Source organism: Amia ocellicauda, chromosome 6, assembly GCF_036373705.1.
Source record: "Amia ocellicauda isolate fAmiCal2 chromosome 6, fAmiCal2.hap1, whole genome shotgun sequence".
NCBI lineage: Eukaryota > Metazoa > Chordata > Actinopteri > Amiiformes > Amiidae > Amia > Amia ocellicauda.
The window spans coordinates 28,724,748-28,748,412 of record NC_089855.1 but is presented as its reverse complement, the minus strand read 5'-3'; the positions used below and the strand labels follow the sequence as shown (position 1 = coordinate 28,748,412).

Sequence of the window (23,665 nt, the reverse complement as noted above, 5' to 3'; positions counted from 1 at the left end):
GTCCCAGTAAATTGTGGCATAACACCATCCAATTGTCAGTGCTCTGCAAGTTCAACATTGCTTCAGTCAGTAGGTCCCAAGTAACGCACAAATATTTTATACATGTAAGTATCACCGTTTCATACTTTTCCCCCTATAAGCTGATGATTTTGTATATCTACATATACCGTATGTGTGTATATCTGTTTATAAAATTAATTACTTTTTTGATAGAACTGCTTTAGATAAATATACCTTCCTTTAACAAGGTACAAAATTTAACTCAAAGATCTCTACCAAATTAAGATATAATGCTTATGACATATTGTGCAGACTTCTGCTAGTGCAATCAAATAAACCACTCAGTACTGGAAAATACAGGGTACATATGTAAGATATAATTATGCACATATATTATTACGTATTTCTGAAGTTGACTCTTCTAACTGATTTCATTTTTGATGTTCAACATGATCTATTTGAGAGTGTCATTCTCTAAGTTTTCACCATGTTTGTGTTGTGTGTGTGTGTGTGTGTGTGTGTGTGTGTGTGTGTGTGTGTGTATGTATATACAACGATCAGCCATAACATTATGACCATCTGCCTAATATTGTGTAGGTCCCCCTTTTGCCACCAAAACAGCATTGACCCATCGAGGCATGGACTCCACTAGACCTCTGAAGGTGTGCTGTGGTATTTGGCACCAAGACGTTAGCAGCAGATCCTTTAAGTCCTGAAAGTTGCAAGGTGGGGCATCCATGGATTGGACTTGTTTGTCCAGCAGATCCCACAGATGCTCGATTGGATTGAGATCTGGGGAATTTGGAGGCCAAGTCAACACCTTGAACTCATTGTTGTGTTCCTCAAACAATTCCTGAGCCATTTTTGCTTTATGGCAGGGCGCATTATCCTGCTGAAAGAGGCCAATGCCATCAGGGAATACCGTGTCCATGAAATAGTGTACATGGTATGCAACAATGTTTAGATAGGTGGTACGTGTCAAAGTAAAATCCACATGAATGGCAGGACCCAAGGTTTCCCAGCAGAACATTGCCCAAAGCATCACACTTGCCTTCTTCCCATAGTGCATCCTGGTGCCATGTGTTCTCCAGGTAAGCGAAACGCACACGCACCCGGCCATTCACGTGATGTAAAAGAAACATGATTTATCAGACCAGGCCAACTTCTTCCATTGCTCCGTGGTCCAGTTTCTGATGCTCACGTGCCCATTGTAGGCGCTTTCGGCAGTGGACAGGGGTCAGCATGGGCACCCTGACTGGTCTGTGGCTACGCAGCCCCATACGCAACAAACTGCGATGCACTGTGTGTTCTGACACCTTTCTATCAGAACCAGCATTCACTTTTTCAGCAATTTGAGCTACAGTAGCTCTTCTGTTGTATCAGACCACACGGGCCAGCCTTCGCTCCCCACGTGCATCAGTGAGCCTTGGCCTCATGACCACTTTTGATAGGTACTGACCACTGCAGACCGGGAACACCCCACAAGAGCTGCAGTTTTGGAGATGCTCTGACCCAGTCGTCTAGCCATCACAATTTGGCCCTTGTCAAAGACGCTCAGATCCTTACGCTTGCCCGTTTTTCCTGCTTCTAACACATCAACTTTGAGGACAAAATGTTCACTTGCTGCCTAATATATCCCACCCACTGACAGGTGCCATGATAACAAGATTATCAGTGTTATTCACTTCACCTGTCAGTGGTCATAATGTTATGGCTGATCGGTGTATATATATGTATATGACACACATGGACACACAACAAAACAATAACCTTACAGTGAAAAACTCCATTGTGCATAATTTGCACCGATATTTCGTTTAATTTTTTCAGTTGGCATTTTAAAAAGTATATATTTCTAAGAAACTATTTGGTGCTATTAAAACATGAATAGAGAGTTGTCTTCTACTGTCAAATTGCCAAGACAATTATTATGTATAGAAATGGGTGAGATTTGTAATGCCTGACATTAAAAAAAACCCAAGGCAGAATGTATAACAATTAAGGCCCTTCTAAATTCAGCAGTACATTTGAAAAACCTCACAATCTGGTTGTTAGTGCAAAACTTTCAGATGTCAATCACATTAACCCAATGAAACTGATCTAGACAAGCATAAATAATGTATTTCTGCTGGCTATTAGCATGGACAAATACCTCAGCACTGTACATCTTTTAATGAATTATTAACGAGAGCTTAAATGTGATCATTTAATTATTACTGTTATAAATGATATGCAGGTCTACTGAAGTTAAGCTTCATCTTTAAAAGCATCAATTGCCTATAATTGCCTATAATTGTTCCTCTTATTTTATGATAGGCTATTAGTGTATTGTATATATATTATTCGCAAAATACGCTTCATTTGAATGACTTGTTTGGAAGTTTAAGATTACAGCCAAAGTGAGATTCTGTGAATTTCAGTGAACTTTGACCTTTATTAAACCATGTAGGTATAGTTGTTATATTTGTTTAGAGGCTTCTTTTAAGAAAGAAATGTGCTTTATCTGGGATTGTATTCTCATATATAATCACTGACACGCACTTGATACACATGACAGGAATGATACCCTTGATATTTAAGTGTCACTAAATTATTTATTTGTTTAAGAGGAACTTTTCAACCTTAAACCTCACCAAAGTCACAAGATCCAACTCCCTATCAAAGAGCCTTGTGCTTACTAGTTTTAAATCCTTTAAAATATAAAGGAAGTGGAATCATATTCATTGATGAAAAATGAATGGCAGAGCCAGGTATACTGACTGCACAATTTGAACAGGTGGTGAAGATGTTCTTGAATTATTATTAATATTTAATCAAGCCTGGTTCTTTCAACTATATTCTTAAAATGTAGCTGGCAATTAAGATTTACTTTTAGCTGGTCCATCAGTCTTCCACAGGACACCTTCTTTTGTTCAAAATGCAATCCTTGAGATTAAAACGAGACATCTATATAAGTCCTCTAATACTGACATGCCTCTTATCAGAATCCTTATTCAATACAGTATTGTTGTTTCAGTATATTGAAACCCTGGAAATATGTTTTATTCCAGGTTGTCACATGAAATATCTACTTTATCCATCCTCTTCTTCAATACGTGAACATCTCTTGAGAGATCAAAGGCTACCCTCAGTTAATTCTCAGTCAAGATGAAGAAATACATTGTACCATTTTCTCGTTGGTAGTTTATGTAGTCGACAGAGAGAGGATTTATGAGGGGATTCCAAGAAAGAACCAAACTGATGGCGATTATTGTACAGTATTTTAATTTGCTAACCTTTTGGCTCTCTTTTCCAGATACATTCCCTTTATAGCACTGCTAGCCCCAGCATGCTGAAAAGGAAGCAAAGCTCACGGGTTGAAGCCCAACCCATGACTGACTTTGGTCCTGATGAAACCTTGGCAGATAGTGCTGATATTCTTTGGATAAATAAACCAGTGAGTATGTGTTTCACATTTGAGGAGCGAATAGAAGACAGAGTACAGACCACAGTGTGTGATTCTGTGTGGCAGTTCGGGGGGGCATTATTATATTATATATTAACTAAAGAAGGGGAAAAGAACATTAAAAGAGCATAATACAATTGTAAATGATTCTGTCCGCAGTGGGTGCACTCTCTGCTCCGGGCGTGTGCCATCATCAGCGTCATATCTGTGTGTATGAACACACCAATGACCTTCGAACATTACCCGCCTCTGCAGTACGTGACCTTTGCCCTGGACACTCTGCTCATGTTCCTGTACACGGCCGAGATGATCGCAAAGATGCACATCCGGGGCATTGTTAAGGTACATTTCTACCTGGATCGATCAAAATGTATTGGAAATGTATAGATGTAAAGTTATGTCTTTGGACACCACTGCTGACACTTTAAAATAGGTAGCATATCTGTTCAGCTATCCATAACCCTAACTCTAGGCTTACAGGAAATTGGTAGAAGAAAGAAAAACAATACCCAGTTCTCTGCACAAATCTAAACCCACAGCCACAACTAGCTGAGATTAATCAAAAGGCTCTTATCCTTCACAGTGAAGGACAATTACACAATCAACATTACAATTCAGAGGAACAACATCATATTGGGTTTGTGGTCATAATTATTTTCCTTCTGTGTGCCATTTAAGTAACAGGAGTTTATTCCTGTATATTACTTATTTTGAGTGGAAAATTATTAACTAGCTTATGGAAAGTAATAGGGAGGTGATTAGAGGAATTATAATTACTTTATTTGAGAAAATAGTGTTCCTGTTTACCTAAGGTTTAAATATTCTCTTGCTAACAAATTTATATTGTACTATTAGAATTGGATTAATGAGTTAATAAAGTTTAGAAGCTGTTATGAAAAAATGCAATGTAGTTTTAATTTTACTTTTTTAGAGATTTAAGCAGAGTGGAAAACTAGCAAGAAAAAAGAAAAATGAGAGAAATGATGTTACAGAATGTCCTGTTCTTCTGGAGTTTAATTTCAGAATTGAAAAATAAAAAAAATAGATTGATGTTTAGCAGCAGGAAATGGGCATTTTCATGAATGGCACCTAATTACCAGTAAAGGGAATGTGGACAGCTTAATTGGCAAATTAAAGATCACAAAAAAGACACTGCGCTTTAAATTGCTGTCACTTGAACAATCAGGTTCCATAACAATTTTAACGAGAACATTTTCTGCCGTCTAGCAAGTCAGGGGGGTCTTCAACTTTTGTCATTTTTGCAGGGCAAGTACAATAACTATTATTGTTCTTTTTTCTTGTTCTTTTTTTTTTTTAAGAAAACCTTTAGAAAATGTGAGTCATACACAGCTGATATAATTATCAAAAATGTATGGTGTGTAACCTCAAAGAGTTTTAAATCTTTCTGAAATTTGAACAGCTATGGAAAACTAACACAAGTGAACACAAAGTTATCATCTGTTTTCCATTGTCCATCCATTTTCAAAACTGCTTATCCTGGTGAGGGTCGCGAGGAAGCTAGAGCCGATCCTGGCAGGCATAGGCCACAAGGCAAGAACACACAGGGCAATTTAGCATGGCCAATTAACCTAACCCACATGTCTTTGGATGGTGGGAGGAAACCGGAGTGCCCAAAGGAAACCCACACAGACACAGGGAGAACATGCAAACTCCACACAGACAGGCACCCCAAGCCAGGACTCAAACCTGGGACCCCTGGAGCTGTGAGGCAGCAGCGCTAACCACTGTGCCACCGTGCTGCCCTCTATTTTCTGTTGTTTCATATACATTTATATATATATTTATATAAAGTTATCCTTCCAAATATGTATTTACAGCTGTATATAAAAGGCATCTTTCTGACCCTAAGAAAGCAACAACAATGGACAACAACCAAATGGCATTTAATAAGCACCAGACACTGCCAAAGGAAAACACATCTTAACATGGAATGTTAAACATGGGATAAATGCGAGCAATTTGCTGTGCAAATTGTAAGAGAGTTGGAAATTATTAGTCTGTAATGTTATCTCCCTAAATGCCATTTTCCTCGCAGCTGAAACTGCTAATGCAGATGAAAGATTGTGAATGATGTCAGTCTTATGAACTCAGACACCACCTCTAAAATGCAGCAGGAGAGCACATGTCATTCAGTAAATGCCAGCGATGACAGCTGGAGATCCGAATGTGGAGAATCAAAGGGTGTGGTATTTTAAAATATTCAATAAAAAAGGAAAGATGAAAAGAAAGGAAAGGTACACACTATGGAAAGCATTCTGAATAGCCATGTTAATAATGCAGGAGAAATATCACTTTTAAATGGTTCCAAGGTTCATAGCAAATCAAGTAAAATCATACAGCATTTATCTTAATTCTTGGAAACAGACCACTTTAAGTAACATGATGTTGTCCTGTGAGCCCCAGTCCTTCAGGTTTTAAAAATGTCTCCTTTCATTGGCTGTCAATCCTGAAAAATTAAGCACATTATTGATTAAGTGACATTATTGAGAGATCGGTTGGAATGAATCCGCAAAGAGAGGCAGCTATCAAGAGACCCAAGAGTGCAAAAACATTTTATGAAAAAGGATCTAGAATTTTCAATCTGTTGAATTGTTGAACGGTATATAAAGAAAAGAAAAAAAAACAATCATGCAATCTTTAGAATACTAATGAAAACTCAATTGGTTCTTTAATTCTATATGTGCATTTTCATTACAGGAGAAAATCTGATTATGCTCTTGCTATGCCCAGCCTGGAAATGCACATCTAACAGGTTATTGATGAAGTACCTTTCAAAAAGTGACAATGCCTTGTTACTTTGTTTCTACCCCACCCACCTGCAGTACTAGACTCTAGAGGAAAACACTGTCCTTTATTGTAAACCTCTGTTGCATTTGCTTTTGAGGAGGTTAGTACATGGTCATAAATCATTCTTCTTCTGTTTTCTCCATTCTTCATTGCAGTTCGGTTTGATTGTTCAAGCCGCCCCATAATTCCAGTCTCCGGTGTATACATTGACAGTCTTTTTTAGAATTACATTGTCGTGCAAGTTGTGTTTCCTTGATTTAATGTATTTCTTACTGCTATCCTGTCATGGTTTATGTCTAGTAAAGTAACATTTAGTAACACCAGCAACATGTTTATGGGCTCCTTGACTTAGCTGTGGCATCTGCTTTGTCCATGTGCTTAACAACACATTCGGAATTCATTATTCAGAAGGTGGCTATAATTGTCTTTTGTGCATCTGAGGTATAAGGGATAGTCACAAGTATGTTTTTGTTTTGTTTTGTTATCTGCAATTACAAAGCTTTAGATGTGAAATGCTTTCAGTGGTATAAGATAATATAATTTATTACAAATAATTAAGAGGCCTTTTCTATAATAAAATAATGGATTATTTATGTAAGCTAATTGTGTGAACCCAGCAAGACAAATTGAATACTTAAGGTTTAGTATTAATTTCATATAGCTTCTTGTGTTTAGAAGTGTGTAATAGTATAATTGCAGAGGTATGTTCCATGTATGCAGAGAGTAAAAGAGGGACCAGATTAATGTACACATTACATTATGCAAGATATCTTTGTGTTTTGTTTCCCCAGGTATTCAGAAATAACATGACCTGTCTTAGTAACATGATATTTTTTTGTAGCAGCTCCCACAATATAAGGAATTGCCCATTGAGCAGTTAGGAGCCAGTGCAGTGATAATTTGATTTGTACATGTTTCCTGGACCTTTGGCATTTAATTTTGCCTTCAGATAAATGTCTTAATCATTTATCATGTTTATCGCAATGCAAGTGATTCTAAAGGAAGATTAGGGTTCAGTTTTCCTAATTGCCTGAATGATCGAAAGTTGTTTAATTACATTTCTGTTATGGTTATCTGCTTTGACATACAATTCCACAACAATTGGTATCTGATTAATTATATAAATACATTCCCCCCTCTTGTGACCTTACATTCTTTGAAAAGGACAATTATATTGTGTGAGGAAGGCAGACTTTCTCATTGGCAGTGCACTTGTAATTTTCCAAGAATTATTTTCATGCAAATCAATGAAATACTATTTAAAGACTATTATAAATGGATCTTATGTGCTTCAGCGTTTGTGTTAACAACATATGAACATATCTGGAATAATTAAGAATCAATGTCATGCTAATTTTTCCTTAATATAATATCATGTGAATTTCTTAAAGCAAGTGATCTTCAAATCTTCACCTGAGGGCTACAGGATTCTCAGTTTCTAAATTGTTAATTGAGTTAATTTAGATAATTTAATCAATTACTCACTTAACTGAACCTGTTTAACTATTTTCCCAGGCCTGTAAAATGACATAATGTGGAGACTTATTGATAATACCGATTGGATTAGGGGTCCAGATTTGAAGGAAATTGTTCTAAAGTGTTTATTAAGAACAGGGAGATTTGTTTAGACCATGTTGAAAACATGGAACTGAATTGATATCAAGAACTATAGGAGCTCATAATTTTATCTTTTCATAGCTTTGTGATTTTTCATTTTTGTTTTGCTTTTTTTAGCTAAGGTTATACTGGCAAACAATGCATGGCCATTTTTTTAGTACACTGGCCACAGTCTGTGGGTGCTGAGATTAATTGGAAGTACAGCTCTCCCACATATGATAAGGACTTCTGCTTTTTCTAGATTTCCAATCCAAGCTTTGTACCTCCAGAGAGATTTCACAGCATTTACTGTTTGCCTGTTAACTCTCTGTTTCAAGATCAAATAAGTTAAATAACATACACACATACTGTACACAAATAGAATTTCAACAAGTTTATTTGTTTTCTCTTATAGGGAGATAACTCCTATGTGAAGGACCGCTGGTGTGTGTTTGATGGCTTCATGGTATTTTGCTTGTGGGTTTCTTTAGTATTACAGGTAAAGACACTCTTTGTTCACTTTTATTTGCTTTGTTTGTGACGGCTTTGAACTGTTTTAACAACTGTTTTTTTTTTATACATATATACACCGATCAGCCATAACATTATGACCACCTGTCTAATATTGTGTAGCTCCCCCTTTTGCCTCCAAAACAGCCCTGACCCATCGAGGCATTGGACTCCACTAGACCTCTGAAGGTGTGCTGTGGTATCTGACACCAAGACGTTAGCAGCAGATCCTTTAAGTCCTGTAAGTTGCGAGGTGGGGCCTCCATGGATCGGACTTGTTTGTCCGGCACATCCCACAGATGCTTGATTGGATTGAGATCTGGGGAATTCGGAGGCCAAGTCAACACCTTGAACTCGTGATTCATCAGACCAGGCCACCTTCTTCCATTGCTCCGTGGTCCAGTTCTGATGCTCACGTGCCCATTGTAGGCGCTTTCGGCAGTGGACAGGGGTCAGCATGGGCACCCTGACTGGTCTGCGGCTACGCAGCCCCGTACGCAACAAACTGCGATGCACTGTGTGTTCTGACACCTTTCTGTCAGAACCAGCATTAACTTTTTCTGCAATTTGAGCTACAGTAGCTTGTCTGTTGGATCGGACCACACGGGCCAGCCTTCGCACCACAGTGCATCAATGAGCCTTGGCTGCCCATGACCCTGTCGCCGGTTGACCGCTTTTCCTTCCTTGGACCACTTTTGATAGGTACTGAACACTGCAGACCGGGAACACCGCACAAGAGCTGCAGTTTTGGAGATGCTCTTACCCAGTCGTCTAGCCATCACAATTTGGCCCTTGTCAGAGTCGCTCAGATCCTTATGCTTGCCCATTTTTCCTGCTTCTAACACATCAACTTTGAGGAAAAAATGTTCACTTGCTGCCTAATATATCCCACCCACTGACAGGTGCCATGATAAAGAGATTATCAGTGTTATTCACTTCACCTGTCAGTGGTCATAATGTTATGGCTGATCGGTGTATATATATAGTACTGTGCAAAAGTTTTAGGCAGGTGTGAAAAAATGCTGTAAAGTAAGAATGCTTTCAAAAATAGACATGTTAATAGATTATATTTATCAATTAAGTAAATGCAAAGTGAGTGAACAGAAGACAAATCTACATTAAATCAATATTTGGTGTTACCACCCTTTGCCTTCAAAACAGCATCAATTCTTCTAGGTACACTTGCACACAGTTTTTGAAGGAACTCGGCAGGTAGGTTGGCCCAAACATCTTGGAGAACTAACCACGGTTCTTCTGTGGATTTAGGCAGCCTCAGTTGCTTCTCTCTCTTCATGTAATCCCAGACAGACTCGATGATGTTGAGATCAGCGCTCTGTGGAGGACATAACATCACTTCCAGGACTCCTTGTTCCTCTTTCCACTGAAGATAGTTCTTAATGACTTTGCTGTATGTTTGGGGTTGTTGTCATGCTGCAGAATACATTTGGTGCCAATCAGATGCCTCCCTGATGGTATTGCATGATGCTTAATTATCTGCCTGTTCTTCTCAGCATTGAGGAGACCATCTAAATCCCCAACTCCATTTGCAGAAATGCAGCCCCAAACTTGCAAGGAACCTCCACCATGCTTCACTGTTGTCTGCAGACACTCATTCGTGTACTGCTCTCCAGCCCTTCGGTGAACAAACTGCCTTCTGCTGCAGCCAAATATTTCAAATTTTGACTCATCAGTCCAGAGCACCTGCTGCCATTTTTCTGCACCCCAGTTCCTGTGTTTTCATGCATAGTTAAGTCACTTAGCATTGTTGCCACGTCGGAGGTATGGCTTTTTGGCTGCAAGTCTTCCATTAAGGCCACTTCGGACCAGACTTCTCCAGATAGTAGATGGATGTACCAGGGTGCCACTGTTTTCTGCCAATTGTGAGCTGATGGCACTGCTGGACATCTTCCGATTGCGAAGGGAAGTAAGCATGATGTGTCTTTCATCTGCTGCAGTAAGTTTCCTTGGTCGATCACTGCGTCTAAGGTCCTCAGCGTTGCCCATTTCATTGTGCTTTTTCAAAAGAGCTTGGACAGCACATCTGGAAACCCCTGTCTGCCTTGAAATGTCTGCCTGGAAGAGACCTTGCTGATGCAGTATAACTACCTTGTGTCTTGTTGCTGTGCTCAGTCTTGCCATGGTGTCTGACTTTTGACAGTAAACTGTCTTCAGCAACCTCACCTTGTTAGCTGAGTTTGGCTGTTCCTCACCCAGTTTTATTCCTCCTACACAGCTGTTTCTGTTTCAGTTAATGATTGTGTTTCAGCCTTCATATTGAATTGATGATCATTAGCACCTGTTTGGTATAATTGTTTAATCAAACACCTGACTATATGCCTACAGAATCTCTGACTTTGTGCAAGTGTACCTAGAAGAATTGATGCTGTTATGAAGGCAAAGGGTGGTCACACCAAATATGGATTTGATGTAGATTTTTCTTCTGTTCACTAATGAATATAATCTATTAACATGTCTATTTTTGAAAGGATTCTTACTTTACAGCACTTTTTCACACCTGCCTAAAACTTTTGCATAGTACTGTATATGTGTGTAAATACAGTGAGGGAAAAAAGTATTTGATCCCCTGCTGATTGTGTACGTTTGCCCAGTGACAAATAAATGATCAGTCTATCATTTTAATGTTAGGTGTATTTTAACAGTGAGAGACAGAATAACAACAATCAAATCCAGAAAAACGCATTTCAGAAAAGTTATAAATTGATTTGCATGTTAATGAGGGAAATAAGTATTTTATCCCCTATCAATCAGCAAGATTTCTGGCTCCCAGGTGTCTTTTATACAGGTAACGAGCTGAGATTAGGAGCACTCTCTTAAAGGGAGTGCTCCTAATCTCAGCTCGTTACCTGTATAAAAGACACCTGTCCACAGAAGCAATCAATCAATCAGATTCCAAACTCTCCACCATGGCCAAGACCAAAGAGCTGTCCAAGGATGTCAGGGACAAGATTGTAGACCTACACAAGGCTGGAATGGGCTACAAGACCATCGCCAAGCAGCTTGGTGAGAAGGTGACAACAGTTGGTGCGATTATTCGCAAATGGAAGAAACACAAAATAACTGTCAGTCTCCCTCGGTCTGGGGCTCCATGCAAGATCTCACCTCGTGGAGTTTCAATGATCATGAGAACAGTGAGGAATCAGCCCAGAACTACACGGGAGGATCTTGTTAATGATCTCAAGGCAGCTGGGACCATAGTCACCAAGAAAACAATTGGTAACACACTACGCCGTGAAGGACAGAAATCCTGCAGCGCCCGCAAGGTCCCCCTGCTCAAGAAAGCACATGTACAGGCCCGTCTGAAGTTTGCCAACATCTGAATGATTCAGAGGAGAACTGGGTGAAAGTGTTGTGGTCAGATGAGACCAAAATCGAGCTCTTTGGCATCAACTCAACTCGCCGTGTTTGGAGGAGGAGGAATGACCCCAAGAACACCATCCCCACCGTCAAACATGGAGGTGGAAACATTATGCTTTGGGGGTGTTTTTCTGCTAAGGGGACAGGACAACTGCACCGCATCAAAGGGACGATGGACGGGGCCATGTACCATCAAATCTTGGGTGAGAACCTCCTTCCCTCAGCCAGGGCATTGAAAATGGGTCGTGGATGGGTATTCCAGCATGACAATGACCCAAAACACACAGCCAAGGCAACAAAGGAGTGGCTCAAGAAGAAGCACATTAAGGTCCTGGAGTGGCCTAGCCAGTCTCCAGACCTTAATCCCATAGAAAATCTGTGGATGGAGCTGAAGGTTCGAGTTGCCAAACGTCAGCCTCGAAACCTTAATGACTTGGAGAGGATCTGCAAAGAGGAGTGGGACAAAATCCCTCCTGAGATGTGTGCAAACCTGGTGGCCAACTACAAGAAACGTCTGACCTCTGTGATTGCCAACAAGGGTTTTGCCACCAAGTACTAAGTCGAAGGGGTCAAATACTTATTTCCCTCATTAACATGCAAATCAATTTATAACTTGAAACTATGAAATGCGTTTTTCTGGATTTTTTGTTGTTATTCTGTCTCTCACTGTTAAAATACACCTACCATTAAAATTATAGACTGATCATTTCTTTGTCAGTGGACAAAATCAGGAAGGGATCAAATACTTTTTTCCCTCACTGTATACTGTGTATATAATTTACTTCTTTGTTTGTTTTTCTTGTATTCCAAAGGTATTTGAAATAGCCAAACTCGTGGACCCGATGTCACCTTGGGGAATGCTCCGGATACCAAGAGCTCTCATAATGATTCGAGCTTTCCGCATTTACTTCAGATTTGAGCTGCCGCGCACAAGAATTACAAATATCTTGAAGTAAGGCAATAGCAAAACCTCCTGAAGTTTTTGTGCCACATTAAATAAATCCATGCATACATACATAAAACATGAAATGATTTAGAGACAATGAAAGTGCTACTGTGTTTCTCTTCAAAGGCGATCTGGAGAGCAAATCTGGAGTGTGTCCATATTCCTGCTATTCTTCCTTCTGTTGTATGGAATTCTGGGAGTCCAGATGTTTGGAACGTTTACATATCATTGTGTGACCAATGACACACAGGAAGGGTGAGTCATTTTGATTTGATGGCAAAGCATGCTTGGAAAATGTCTTCTCATGATAGGTTAATGGTATAGGTTAATGCAAGCTCACAGCAGTTGCCCCAATGTGAAAAGATAGCTGATTTATTCGTTACTTAGCTGCGCTTGTGTTCAAAATAAAAACCTTTCAGAAAATATAAATTAGCAATTAGGCTGATGTTTACGGATATTCTTTTTGCAGGGGGAGAATAAGAGATCATGTGCAATGAAAAAATCATACTGGTTTTATACAGTCAAATAGAACATAAAAAGCTTGTGGATTTTTAAGTTTTGTTTTGGTATTCTGTCATAGCTGTTGTAGGGCACCTACCCTGACCTAACAAACTGGCATGTAGACCTGAGCAAGGCCAAAAAAATTAACATAACACATTGTGGGGGACCAGGGTGAGTGTGGAATTATGGGTATATTTAAATCAGAGAGCACACCATTTTCCATTTTATTTAAATTGTAGCCAAATCTGAAATGGGAAAGTTAAAAAGCTAAAAGTGTTCTTCAATCAACCTCTTCTTAGAGCCACGCAAAATACAGAGCATTCTTAAATTGAGAGAGACTCAGGGATGTTTATTTATTGTTAGTAGCAAATAGACATCATTAGAAACTGACCGATACAGGTTTTTTTGGGTCCAATACCGATACTGATAATTGGGAAGCTAAATTTACTGATTGCCGATATTGACTTTTTAGCATGCATAACAGACAGAAAGTCAGAAAAAAAAAGTCATAAAGTCATATTTCTCAGGAAGTGTGTCAAATATGTACTGAACAAAGAACAAAGACCAAGGTATACGAGCAGTTTCTCACACAAATGGAAACATGTGCATGTTCTATACATTAGAGCAAATAATATAGTGTTAAGTGCTGGTCTAGCTTATATTTGCATTTTACACGTGTCAGGTTATCTTACGGTCACAAGGCAGGTTATAGTGCAGGCAGCACAGCACAGCTGCATTTGTTTTAAAAAAAATGTATTTAAAAATGCCCTAGAAAGTGTAACTTATTTAATACATATTTTAAACGTATTGCAATAAGAATCACAGCCAAAACACAATGTAGGATTTTAAATAGTTTTATAAATATCATGTATAGTTTCAGTTTTATCCAACACTGTGTGAGAGATGCGTTTTTCACTAATTTTCTTGACATGTTTTACTTTGATCTGAGCTTGAATGTCATTTGAAGACAGTTTTTGTTTCCTGATATCCAAGTCAACATCTTCTGCGAACATTTACTGTTTGCTATTGAAATGCTATTGTGAATTTTGAAAAGCAATTGAATTAACTTTGCAGTAAAAATGCACCTCTATGCCATAATATATGGTAATATTCAGTCATGGTGATCAAAACCATGGATACTCAAATGCAGCACAGCTTTCAAGACTATTTTCTATTGGTTATGAGGGTTTTAGTAAAACACGTTTATTGGTTTTATGAGCTCTGTGTTTCTCAGTGGGTGAGTGTTTGTTTCACTGTGGCACTCAGTAGTGTGCGCGGTGCTGCTGTACATGAGAATCACCATGGAGTTGGATCTTCCAGGGCAAACTGAAGCACCATAACTATGTCAACAAATAATGGTAAATAATTATAATATCAACTGTAAAACCAAATGAACATGTATATATTTATTGTCTGAAGCCTGCAAAGTTTTTTATGGTAATTCATATTAATTAATTAATAAAAATATATCAGTGCATTATTGGTGGAATATGTGCCGATACAGATATTTCTGTAAAAGGCCAATATCGGCTGATAATATCAGTACCTCAATATATCTGTCGGGCCCTAGACAGCATGTCCTCAGGAGTGAATGAGTTATTAGATTTAAGTCAAGCTGGAGTGCATTAAAAGTACATCATCGCAACATTAACACTTCCCAAAACCCTGCAGCACAAGGGAAAACCTGATTCTTATTTTTACTAACTTTAAATAAAACATTTAGTGTCAGTACAAAGGCAATCTTTTTGAAGGTGGACTAGCGTAGGTTTTTTTTACATTTATTTGTATTACATTTTTTAACTCACTGCCCTCCTGTAATTGACTTTTAAATGACACACACTCAAAATATACAAAGCTTTTTAATTTTGCCTTCAATGTTAATGACTTTTTTCTGATGATTGATTCTACTCACAATTCAATTCATCATTCAAAATTTTCCACACTTGACTCCTTTCTAACAAGAAAGAGTGAAAAGCAAATTAAGTGTCAAGCACAGCAGAAACTTGTGACACTATATTGTGAAGGCACGGCAGTATTGTTGAGCACTAATCTAGTTATAAAAGAATACAGTTGTAATCTACCTACTTTTTTACTTTTAAAGGTTTGAAGTAGTGTTGTAGTGGTGACTGAAGAAGTGGGTATACTGTAATTAATTTGTTGATGGGGTTTGGGGGATTGCAGGTAATTTCTTGAGCAAGGGAAGGGGGGAAATGGTGGACTACATGATTCCTTATAGGAAATTATAAAAGGTTATATGCAAGATCTTCCAATAAGTTCCTTTAAATTTATGTGGGCGTATGCCCTCGACTACACCACCAACAAGTTTCAATTCATTATTATAGGCAAGTATAGCCTCAATAAAAATGCTTGTCTCTTCAGTTCTAAAATATTGTCGTCACAGATATTTATGCAGTGCTATGTTGTTGTTGTTGTTGTTGTTTTTTGTTTTACTCCTAATTTACAATATAATGTCACAATAAGACAAAGTAGTTATCATTGTATATACAAATGAATGCTAGTAAATTTGTTTAAACCTAAGACTTAAAAGTGATGAAACACTGTTTACACCAAGCATTTATAAAGCTGGCCATGTTTTATTTTAGTGCACTGAATTAGACCTGGTATATCATATAAACCTGAAACCTACATACAGTGCATCTTGCTTAATACCAACCCGCGTCTTCTTAATCCCCAGTTTCCATAGAAACTGCGATAATCAGCACAGATAAAAGAAACTGAAAACCCTAAAAAGTCTTATTGGTTAATTTATTTCGATAATAAAAACTGTTGATTTTAATGAATCCCCACTCCTGATAATGCACAACTTACATTCCCTTCCGGACTTCCGGAGTTTCAACTATAGACAAAACAAATAATCAAATAAAAATGCGACCGTTTATTTGAACACATGTCTTAAAGGCACATGCATACCCAGTGAGAAACTGAAATAGTAAGAGGAAATCTGTGAAAATCCCCTTGGGTATTTTATATTCTCTGGGGACCAGCTGGCAGCGTTTCAGGATGAGGAGAGACAGGTATTTAATATTCATACCCTGACAAGCAGAGTGAAGGAATGTCAGAGCCACAGTTCACACTGAGCAATTTCCACTTTCCATGAGCAATCTGAAATAAATCAACATTCCTAATCATCATAATTAACTTTTTTCCTGCAGTTTTTTGTTAATGCTGACTCTCTCTTTTTTGTAGTATGGCCTCAATCTGTCGAGAGATGTCTGTTTTCGCTATGGAAAAAAAAAAGATAATAATAATAACACTAAAAAACAAAATGCACCCCTGCTTGGAAGAAGATTATAGACTGACTCATTCTCTGCTCTCTGTGGATTCAGAATTTGTCACTAATTGTAGTCATTTATTTATTTAGACTCAGATACCCCTTTACTTTAAAATGATCTATTTTCTTAATGCTTTTTAAAATATAAAATTGAAATAATTTAATAGAGGTTTAGACTCACTTGTTTTGTGATGCAGTTTATTTGGGATTTTCCAATTATGCAGTTTTATCAATGTCAATGTCCTTACATTAAAGAAGTAAGGCATTGAAGACAAGGTTGAATAGAAAGATTGCTTTGCTTTTGCTTTGCCCAATTTTTGTTCTGGATAATCTGTTTTATGGTAGACAGCCTTCCACATCACAGAGCTGCCACTCAATGCATCACAATTTTGTCAAAGCTTTACTTCAAATCCAAACCTACATGGCCACATGTGCTGTAAAAGGATACACGGAAGGAACAAAAACTAAACCATTAATGTAAATCCATTTATTGTAGCTTTCAAATCACCCTAGGTCATCTTTCAACAATACAGCAGCAACATGGACAAATTAAGAACCAGAAGGTGCATGCATATTAGCGTTATTCATTTCACCTGCTGAGAATCTGTTGTTTTTTTGTAACAGGTCATCAGACAGTAGCAGATGGGTGACTGTGTGCCTGAAATGAACTCTATAGCTGTGTCCTTATTTAAATCACACTTGCAAAACATTGTTTTTATTGGTTCACGCAAACAATGTGAATCTAATGGAATTAAAAGCTATCTAATTTAAAAATAATAATTTGTGTTCTTATTTGTCAAGGAACATTAAGTTTAGTCTCCAATATTTAAGCACATTCAGTGTTTATAAAAACAAACTATTGTAGCATTTTCACCTTCACTCTGCAATACTCAAAACTGAAACTAAAAAATAGATTTTATTTTAAATGCATCTCAGAATGGAAATGTCTGTTCACACATTGTAATTCGTCTTGGCCAAAACATCATAATCCTTTTTTATTTTATTTTACCTTTTGTTCCACATTTATGTCTGATTCTTAAATGGATTTTTAAATAAAATGAATGCCTGGTCTGTTTCAGTCTGTGATATTACCTTACTTGTAAACTTATATTTTCTATTTCATTCATCAAATCGGTTTCATAGGACCAGATGATTTCTCTGATAACAAACAGTGTGATGATCAATCAGAAAATAATTAAAGGTATTTTGATTCACTAGATTGCCTTCCATTTGGCCTTCTTGATACAGCAATACATTATCCACAGTCATTCCCAGCTCTAATAAACAACTGGGAAGACTGCCTGGCTCGCTGATTTTAATGCATTAATTTTCATTAGAGATGTTAAACTGCACTTACAATCACACCTGTGTCCAGAGAGAGAGGGGGCGGGGGGGTGAGCTGGTGTGTTTGGATGAGAGTTGGTGTTTGTGGTAAGTGACGGATTTTTTTTATTTCATATTCCTTTTTATTTTGAAAGGTTTTTATTCTGTTAAACATTATTATTAACAATAAGTTGACAGCTTTTTTTGAAATGGTAATTACAGTTGAGAATTCCTTCCTGATGAGCGCATATATTTTGTGAAGTAAATCTTTATGATGCTGCACATTGGTTAAAAATTGTTGGTGAGGCATTTCTCTCTGGGGCCTTTTCATTACAGAATGCTATATCCAATTACATTAATTCATGGTCCAGCCTGAGGGCCTTCTGAGACAATTTTGTGCTACCTGAAACCTACTGCCGTCTTCTTGTCTATTGTTGCTGATTTCATCTATAATGTCTCCTCTGACACAACTTGTCATACAAGGAAAACTTTCTGTAATTAAATAAAAAAAACACATTAAAAATCATATGAATAGTAAATCAGTTTTATTCTCTCCTTTTACTGACCTCTGGTAGAGCAAATCAAAACTTTTAACGACCAGCGAATTGCAAAGTACAAATCTGTATTTATTGTGAGAAACCACTTTCTAATATTTATACATCAAAACACGTTAGTCATCGTTTTCATTTGGTCTAGCCCTTCTGAGAAAAAACATGGTGGAAAGCCTGTTTTTTCCCCAAACCCAATGTGTAAACCTCAGCCTTTTGTATGTCAAAGAAAATCATACTTGTAGATAGTGCTTTTTGTGTGTTTTTGTGCTTGATGGTGTATTATTATATTATATTATATTATTATATTATATTATATTATATTGATGTCAAGGCTGCTCATTTTATTATAGTCAAACATTCTATGCCGCACTTTAAAATGTCTTCGATACAATCAGTGTTAGTAAGGACATAGTTCATAAACACTTTCAGTTTTTGGAATATGTGAACTGTGTATTTGCAAAGGTTAACATTGTTGCGTATGTTTTTTTAAATTGCTTGTTTGTTTGTTTATTTTTAAATAATGGATTACAATTTGACTAACAAAACGTGGGGTTAGTTAAAATAGATACAATACACTGGAAGGAGCCAACTGGTATTCGTCCAATATCTCTTTTGATAGCCCTGTGTCCTGAATTCAAGCTCCTACCCACCCCAGATCAGATTCAATACTGAACCACCACCAAACAACATTCTCACACAATGTGCTTTTTGGTGTAAGGTGCTCTCAGCAGGACTTTTATTGTGAGGGCTGGGGTCCTTTGTGAGTTTACTTGGCTGTTTCAACTAAAATCAGTCTTGCATTTTATTTTTTTAACTTTTTTTGGATGTTAACTTCCAAGGGGGTCTGAGATTTATTCCCCCCCCTCTGCTAATAAGACAGAAAGAAAAAGCACGCCAGCATGATGCCCAGGCAAACTTATTTAATCAGATTCAACAGAGCATTGTTAATATCAGCAAACTGAGTTCACTATATCTCACTATATAAGAAACAATGATCCCAAACCCACTTCAAACAGACCTCTACAAAACATGTGCTGATTTACAGAAGCTAAAAACAAAGTAAAGAATGTTTTTATTACCATCCCTCTGGGTTAGAAAGGGGAAATCAATAGGATTCCAAGAAAAAAATATATAAATCGCTAAGGGAAAAACTTAAAAAAAATGTTTTGGAAAGGTTATACCAAAAACTGTGAAAAATGTATAAGATTTAAGCTAAATCTGAGGGAAAAAAGTTTTTTTTTTAACACTTGGAACCCCATAGAAATCTGACTTAGATTTATTTTTTTTAATATGTAATACATTTTTACTGTAAAATGTAAATAAAAATGGAAACCCCACAGTTGTCCGGAATTGAAACACAGCTGCATAAGCTCTTTCCAGACTAAAAGTTGCCTAGCGGTGTTTCTGTGAAAAGCATAATGCAAATTCATTAAAGCATGGATAGCAGACTCAATATAGTTCAGAGACTAGAATGGAATGTTGTGCAGTGAGATAAAAGGAAAAATAATGATTGAAACGCCTACATTGTGCCACATTTTGTTGCGTTGAGCTTCTGTCACGGAAGCGAAAAATAATCCGTATGTATTTTATTATTTTTAATCAATAAATGACTTCATGCTGTCTAACACTTGTATAGTGGTTGAACATGAGTTATTTGCAGTGTGTTTTGTTTTTCAGGAATGTGACATGGAATAATTTAGCCATTCCAGACACTCACTGCTCACCGGATCGAGAAGGCTACCAGTGCCCCATGGGATTCAAATGCATGGACCTGGAGGCTCTGGGTCTTAGTCGACAGGAGCTGGGCTACAGTGGATTCAATGAGATAGGTTTGTTTATCTGTGCTGATCGAGTAACGCTAGCTAAGATTAATATATCAATGGATACAGTGCATTTCTCTATACGCCTGTAATATTGTATTATGTATGTGATAGTATTAAAATGTTAGGAATGAAGCAAACACACACACACAGTTGTCAAAAGTCACACACCTTTTTTGAAACAGTCATTCAGTTATTTAATTAGTTGACTAAATATTGATCATTCAACTATACTTATTTATTAGTGTTATACGCTGAATACTGATTCTGCCTGCAGCCCAGGCAGGGGGTGTGTAAACCTTAGACTGCCACTCAATAAAAATCAACTCATTTCAATCAACTGCATTCCTTACAGTTTTCTCTGAGCTGAATTGGTATATATGAATAAATACATGGTTAATGAACATTATTTATTAAACTAAATTCATGATAGAATAGCATTGGTTACAATTCAAAGGGTTTGAATACTTTTGATTACAACTGTATACATAATGCAAACCAATAACCATAGATACATTTTCTTTTCCATATTTGATCTCACGCTTTATAGTTTCAGTGACTTTACTTCAGTTGTTGAGTTTGTGTGTTATGCAACGAAGATTTCAAGACTTCCACATTGTTTTTTTTTATTTTTTATTTAAGTTGACAGGAACTTTCCCTGAGCTTTAACTTATGATGCCTTGTGGTACCCACAGAAGGAGAAGGACATACTTAATAGAAAGCACAATGGAGAAACAATGTGCTTTGTGTGGCTGTAAACCAACACACAATAGGCATCAAAGAAGGAACTGCAGCACAATAATTAATTTAGTTTCTTGCAAGTAAAACATTGCCTTCAAGTTAACAATGTAGCCTTTGTGTGTGTATTAAATATTCGATAAATGCATCTCATTTATAGGCTTTTACCATTTCTCATTCACAAATAAAAATAAATTAAATTGCTCCCGAATGTGACCCCGCTGTACTCTGAGGTACGCGTAGACTTCCCACACAAATGTCCTGTTACATTCAGTTTCCAAATGAATTCTGCTTGGCTATGCGAAGTATAACAGTGTTAAACAACTATAGGAAGTTATCTTTGCCTAATAGTCAATGCTCAGAAATTAAAGGAAAACCTTTTGAAGGGATTATTTGATGTTATGCGAATACACTTCAACACTAAACGTAAGCTTTTTAATGAAATCTAAATAAAACACACAAACAAGCAAAAGCCATTGAAGACATTATCATACATTATTTTGGACAAAACATTGCCATACTTCCTTTTAGCAAGGAACCCAAACCCCCTACCCCCCCCACACACACACACACAAACACATCCAAGAAATTAATTGACAATATACACAGCTTGGCTACAGCACTTGGAAATACATGATAAGTAACTCAAACTTTTCACATGTCTTGGCAAAGTATTTTCCTTTCCAAAAATATCTTCAATGTAGCCTGCTGTGCATACGTTCTGTTCTTTGGGAATGGGCCACGAGGCTTCCGGATCCTGTATAATATAGTTTGAAATCCGTCATCTGTGAACCTGCCATGAGCTGCTTTTTAATCATCAGGTCAAAATGGTGAACTAAAAAATTGTTAATAGCTTCTTTAAATGACTGACCCATCAGTAAAAAATAGACCTGTCACTCAGCCTGTGGCATTACAGGGTTAATCGACTCCCACATTAAAGCAGGCGTTGAGTTGTGACTAACGTGCATAGATTAGTACAAATGTTATGTTGTGGCAGACGCAGAACACTCTGCTGCTGCTAAAAGCCTTCACTGGAATTCCTCATTCCCCAGCACCCCTGGGATTTAAATATTAGCCTTTACTAACATGTGCGAAAAGAGGTTCCAGGGAGCTGTTTCACATATTTTCCCTTGTCGCTGGGTATGATAATTGTCTGCTTTCTTTTTAACCCAATGTATTATTCCTGTGAACTATTTTATTGACAATGAACCATAGCTACCATACTTTTTATAGGAGGCCAGAGACATATTGTGTCTTTTTGTCTTGAAATGCATATTAAATTACAGCAAGAGAGATGGATCTCTGTGGTCTCCTCCTCAGTCGCAATTTTAGTTCAAAGTAGGTGTTCAATAGAACTGAGGTTTATAATTTTTTTGTGCCATTCTGTTTTTCACAGTGTTGCACTTTAAGCTCTGTTGCAAGGTGAACTATCATGTGTTGTAGCTGTTCCCATAAAATACTTCAAGGCTGGCACTGCATTGATAACCAGAAGATCATTCTCATACATACTGACACCCTGTTTGTAGCCTATGGCCATTGGCAACAATGCAGTAGCAGCAGAAGGAAGCTTGTTCCATTATTTTTAACAATAGTGTGTGTATTAGAAGAAGAGTGGCTTGCATGTATGGTTGAATACTGTAATGTCATCTGGCCTTTTCCTTGATGATCTCAGTGAATCAGAATCCAGATAATGAATTTATAATGTGTTACATACAACCACTCCCAACCATTTGGGTTCAAAAGCAGCCAGTGGAGCTTGTTTATCTGAAATTAACACAATGCCGAAACAATGTAAAAACAAGTCATATTTGGAAGTGGTTTTGGGGGCTTACCTCGAGGAGATCTGTGAATAAAAGACTGCACCATGGGATGCTTGGTGCTGTTTGGCATTACTGTTTGTTAGAGCAAAGGCCTTCACTTTACAGGACCATTGAGTGGCCCTGAACCAAACAGAAAGATACAGACAATCAGGTATATCTAGTTTGTCAGAGACAACTAGTTTGCAGACTTCTCCCTCACTTCATTGACATGAATCCACTGAAAATATAGCCTCTCTAATCTTAAAAAGTGCTCTGTAGAAAAGCTTTACAAGGCATGCCACCCTATTTTGTTAGCCTCAGCAGTGGCTGTGGAATCCTCAGCTTAAACCAGCCTAATCATGTTTCAACCAACCCCCCCGGCAATCCTTGGGATGGCGGAGGGTATTACACACCTACAACCTCTTTTCTTTTTCTCTCATTTTTTTTTTTTAATTGCGTTGATCCTTACAGACTAATACCACATCAGGTGACAACTGAAGCCATTGGAAGTTGCATTATTTTCTGATCCAGGAGGATTTTCTTTTCAGCAGGTTCCCTGCATGTTCGGAAATTGGACAAAGAGAAAGAAATCAAAAGAAGTGCTGGCTTCATCCCATGCAGAGACATTGTATGAAAGGGTATAATTGTTGTGCGGATTTGAAGGAAACATGGCTCTCCTTGTAGATGTTATGGTTTCAGTTCTTTCTGTTGCTTTACAGGCATTTTTATTGGTTTTGGATATGGCAGCCCCGAATCGGTGTCCTATAATGCTTTTTCTCACACGTTTCCAAATCCACACTTTGCCAATAATCATCGTTTGTGCCGGTATGGTTCCCGAGATATTAAAGATTATATTGTATGAGCTGTGACGTCAATCAGCACCCCATCAATGTCCAAATCGCCCCAAAATAGTCTCTTTCGTTTGTGCTACGTTAGTGTTGGTTTGTGCCATTAAAAGAAA

At 37.6% G+C, this 23,665-nt stretch overlaps 1 protein-coding gene across 2 annotated transcripts in view; it reads left to right on the top strand.

Annotated features, from left to right (window-relative positions):
• Positions 1-23,665, top strand: part of nalcn (sodium leak channel, non-selective) — a 147,443-nt gene that overhangs the window by 9,192 nt on the left and 114,586 nt on the right. For both annotated transcript variants that reach the window (XM_066706776.1, XM_066706775.1), the window contains 6 exons: positions 3,296-3,436; positions 3,605-3,787; positions 8,265-8,348; positions 12,547-12,686; positions 12,807-12,935; positions 20,025-20,176. In XM_066706776.1, coding sequence (XP_066562873.1) covers positions 3,329-3,436; positions 3,605-3,787; positions 8,265-8,348; positions 12,547-12,686; positions 12,807-12,935; positions 20,025-20,176 — 796 coding nt within the window. In that variant the 5' untranslated portion in view covers positions 3,296-3,328. The remainder of the gene's footprint in view (positions 1-3,295; positions 3,437-3,604; positions 3,788-8,264; positions 8,349-12,546; positions 12,687-12,806; positions 12,936-20,024; positions 20,177-23,665) is intronic.